Source organism: Teleopsis dalmanni, unplaced genomic scaffold (genome assembly GCF_002237135.1).
Source record: "Teleopsis dalmanni isolate 2A unplaced genomic scaffold, ASM223713v2 unscaffolded_contig_3483, whole genome shotgun sequence".
In the NCBI taxonomy this organism is placed as follows: Eukaryota; Metazoa; Arthropoda; class Insecta; order Diptera; family Diopsidae; genus Teleopsis; species Teleopsis dalmanni.
In genome coordinates, this window is record NW_024034865.1 from 306 (window position 1) to 4,909 (window position 4,604).

The 4,604-nt window shown below is 31.2% G+C and overlaps 1 protein-coding gene across 1 annotated transcript; it reads left to right on the forward strand.

Annotated features, from left to right (window-relative positions):
• Positions 1-331: 331 nt before the first annotated feature.
• LOC119665100 (A disintegrin and metalloproteinase with thrombospondin motifs 9-like) lies at positions 332-2,179 on the forward strand. Its single transcript, XM_038074413.1, has 6 exons — positions 332-515; positions 592-741; positions 808-960; positions 1,082-1,647; positions 1,704-1,883; positions 2,022-2,179. The coding sequence occupies exons 1-6, from the start codon at positions 502-504 to the stop codon at positions 2,162-2,164; spliced, it is 1,206 nt and encodes a 401-aa protein (XP_037930341.1). The 5' UTR covers positions 332-501; the 3' UTR covers positions 2,165-2,179.
• Positions 2,180-4,604: the final 2,425 nt, after the last annotated feature.

Consider the following 4,604-nt stretch of genomic DNA (forward strand, 5'->3'; position numbering starts at 1 on the left):
TTAAATGAAAAATCAAATATTTTGACTGAAAACGGAAAAGAAAGCTTTAATCATAAATACGGGTATATGATATATGTATGTATGTCATATACACTGTTTTTCAGTGTTTTTCAGTGTATATGACTGGGTAGTACCAGTTGAATAGTTAATCCACCATTTAGAAGAAAAAAATTAAAAGAAACGCGAACATAAAATAAATCTTGTAAATGCAACATTTAGAAGTTTTCATATGATCTGTACATCTTTGAGTGCTAGATTGCATAAACAAAATGGAAAATATTTAAAAATGAAAAATAAAAAATATTTATTTATTTAAAAAATTTACTCTTATTTGGAATAGCAAGACTTCAACAAGTTACGAAATGACATTTATACAATATATGCTATCAAATAACTTCTAATTTTAAGAGTTTATTTCAAATTTTAGCTACTTCTGCTTCTGCGTTGCTAAAGAGCTTTTGTCATTTCCTTTCAAACGGCAAATATCATTACGATACAGCAATGCTAATAACCCGGTAAAGTTTTTCTTATTTAGAATTGACCCAACAGAATTTCTCACTGTTTCCTTTTTTATATTTTTTCTATTGCCAGAAATCAGATATGTCGCAATGAACGTGCAGCGATGTGTGACACCCTGGGTTTAGCTGAGTTGGGTACTGTTTGTAAGCGGCACTCCTGCTCAATTGTACAGGACAATGGATTACCAGCTGCTTTTACCATTGCACATGAACTAGGTCATATGTACGATCATATGTAACAAAATCTTAATGCATGATAACTAAAATATGTTTAATATCCATTTTACAGTTTAAATATGCCGCATGATGATGACGATCGTTGCAAAATGTTTAATAAGCTGGGAACAAAAAGAAAGCATATTATGTCAAGTGTGATGGGTAAAGATATTCACCCTTGGTCCTGGTCGGATTGTTCACGTTATTATGTATCAGAATTTCTAGAGTAAGTCTAAACTTTCTTTGCCAAATATTATACTAAACAGTTACTTAATTAAATAATTTTTATGTTCATTTTATTTGGTATTGTTATGTTATATTCTACGCTTATAACCACAACCAAAAAGAAAAGAAGATACATCATGTTTAGAGGATACACGTACCGTATCAATTAAAAATTACAACACCAAATTACCTGGTGAGATATATTCATTGGATCAGCAATGTCAGTTAATAGACGGCAGAGACTATGTATTTACAAATAGAGGAGATGAATGCAAGCAATTGTGGTGCATCTTTAAAGGGAGTTATTATTCAAGTAATTTACCATGGGCTGATGGTACTCCCTGCCGAAACAATCGTTATTGGTGCCAAAAAGGTGAATGCGTTTCTCGTGAGGGAAATACGCTACAAGTTGTTAATGGAGGATGGGGTCATTGGAGTTCATTTACACCATGTAGTTTAACATGTGGAGGGGGGGTGCAAGAATCTCAACGTGAGTGCAATAATCCACTTCCCAGAAATGGGGGGAAGTATTGCGCCGGTAGTCGTAAAAAGTACCGCTCATGTAATGCACAAAGTTGTCCTCCCGGTTCTATGGACTCACGAGAACAGCAATGTTACGATATGAATGGACGAGATTTGAGTATCAAAGGTGTTAGAACACCAGCAAAATGGATACCCAAATATGGGCGTAAGCTTATACTGAACACCTATGTTTTGTTTAATAATTTAGTGGGTTATATTTAGTTTCTTTAAAGGATAAATGCAAACTGTTTTGCCGTCTCGAAGACAATAGTGCATACTTTCAACTTTCTGATAAGGTAAAAGACGGAACAACATGTTCCTTTGACAGTTTTGATAAGTGTGTAAATGGCATTTGCCGTCCAGCAGGTTGCGACAATGAACTTAATTCGCTCGCCAAACTAGGTAAATATAATTTTGAGAAACTTATTTCTTTTTATCTATTATATCAGTGTGCTTTGTTTACTTAGTTCACTTGCGAACATATTTTGTCAAAAGTGTGGTTGCGCGTTTAAAATTAATTAAATTTTTTTACATTCGTAGATAAATGTGGCGTATGTGAAGGAAATAATGATACATGTGAGGATTATACCGGAAATTTTTATGTGTCTGATCTGCATAAACTACAACCAAAAAAAAATTCACATTTTTATTATGTCACAACAATACCAAAAGGTACTTTATGAAAACAATAATATTAGATTAATATTACTATTAATATTTCATTGTATATTACAATTATTGTGTGGCTTATCCCGAGGTAGTCAATCGGCAACATGCTCTATCATCGAAAAAAGCATGATAGGCTTCTTCCCATCTCAATACAATTTTTACCTTTCCCAAAACTCGGTTACATTTCTAAATGCTCTTTTTCAATTTTTTGCTTTGGTCTCCGGAATATAATAGTAAATTTACGTTTCAACAGTTCTGAATCTAAGCCATCTCTAGTTTATTTCATTTAAATCAATCAAGTGTTTATGGAATTGCATTTAGGCCTTATTCGGCCGAACGCTTTGCGTTTGGAAATTTGGGATTAATCTTCGTAGAACACATAAAGTGACTGTGTCAGGTATATTGATTGGCAATGATAAATATTCAAATGATAAATATGTAATGCTAATCGGTAATGATAATGATAACTTTATTTCTGAAAATTTTGAGTGTTAAAATTCCAAATTGAGAATTTATTTCTTTTTTGGGGAAATTCAAAATAAAATGATATATAACTATTTGAAATATTTGAATTATTTAATAGCAATAAAAAAATGTATAAATTACAAGAGCGTGTGCTCGTATAGAAAACTTCTTTAGTTTTTTATGAATGTTCACATATTCGTACTAATCATTTAAGGCAATAATTCAAGTCTACATCAAACTTTGTAATATCCTCTTCGGTCCTGGCGTGCAGCCGGCTGGACACTTTTCTACTGCCTTTTTTGAAGTTTTGTGAAGGTTTTACTACTATATATTCATTTGTACAGCTCGCTAATAGTTTCGTGTTTGTTATTTTAGTGCACCTTTTCCTGTAATTTTGGGAATACCATAAAATAATGTGAAAAGTGGTTGGTAAGTTGTTGAGAATTTGCTGTTATTGTTAAGTACAAGAAAAAATCGGTTTTTTTGTAGTATTTGCCTTTTTTTGGATACATTTAATAGTTTTATTTTGTTTAAAATCTTTTTTTCTTTAAACTTTATATAAAGGTAAGTAATTAGCAATTATATTTTTATGGTATTTTCTGAAAAACATATTGTGTCCAGCGGGCTGCACACTTGGTACAAAATGACAATGAGAAAAGAATACACTGAAGACAAAATTTTGGAGCTGTTATTGGAGAGTGATATTGAAAACGCTTCAGATGACAGTGATAATGAATTGTTAGATCACAATGCGCATGAAGATGCTATTGTTTTCGAAGATGACGCAGATAGCGACTTCGATTGATTTCCTATTATCGCATTGCTATTCGCACAAAAAAGTGGCCTGTTAAAGTATTTTGGCATATGGTTGATCTGGTAATAACAAATTGCTGGGTTATGTACAAGAAGGACAAATTTGCGTGTGGTGTATGCAAAAAAGAGATCATGGACTTGCTTGAATTCAAACTGAATATTGGAGAATGCTTTGCTGCATGTGCAGAATCCAAAAGAAGAACTTATGATCAAGCGTTCACAGAGAGCAGTTCAAGTGATAAAGATTTATTGGTTAGAAAAAAAACCAAAACACCAAATCCACTTCCACCAGAGGATGTCCGCCGTACTGAAAACAGATATTTACCAATATGCGGTGTTACAGATAAAAATAAGTTTATTCGCTGTCGCAGAGAGGGTTGTCATCAAAAAACTAGATTTAAATGCACTTCGTGTAATGTTTTTTTATGTATAGCTAATGATAGGTAATGTTTTTTTGAGTTTCATTCATAACTTAGTTTTAAGTAGTTTTAAGTATAATTCGTATATTTTAATATAATTTATTAATGATAATTAATATAATTTAATGAAATTCGTAATTTTTGTTTAATTTAGATATAAAATTTATAATTTTAAAGTAAATAACTTAATAAAGTTCATAAGTTTCCTTAATTCATAAATAAAACTTTTTATTTTGTAATAATAGAAAAAATTTAAAAGACCACATTTTTTTACATTATATATTCCAAGTGTCCAGCTGGCTGCACCTGCCATATCTCAATATCCGTGCGACAGAAAATCGTGTAATCAATTTTTTTTTTTTATTTGAATGCATATAAACAATAGCTAAAAGATTTTAAGAATTTTTTTTTTGTGGGAAGCCTTCAGGACCGAGGAGGATATACTTTATAAAAAAGAAATATATAAATATATATACATATATTTATACATATATATATATAATATATATATATATATATATATATATAGTATTGAGATGAAAAGTACTTCTCCGCTTCACCACTTATAGCTTCCATAACTCCATAACGAATAGAATCCTGAATTACCTACATTCGCTTATCTTGATATTTTCGGGAAATCTCAAAGAACCGAAATCCCCAGATTAATCTCCCTAACCGCAATGAACTTAAGTGCATGTAACAAGTAGTCACAACACATTTTATGCATGTAATAAGTAGTCACAACATTTGATATTTT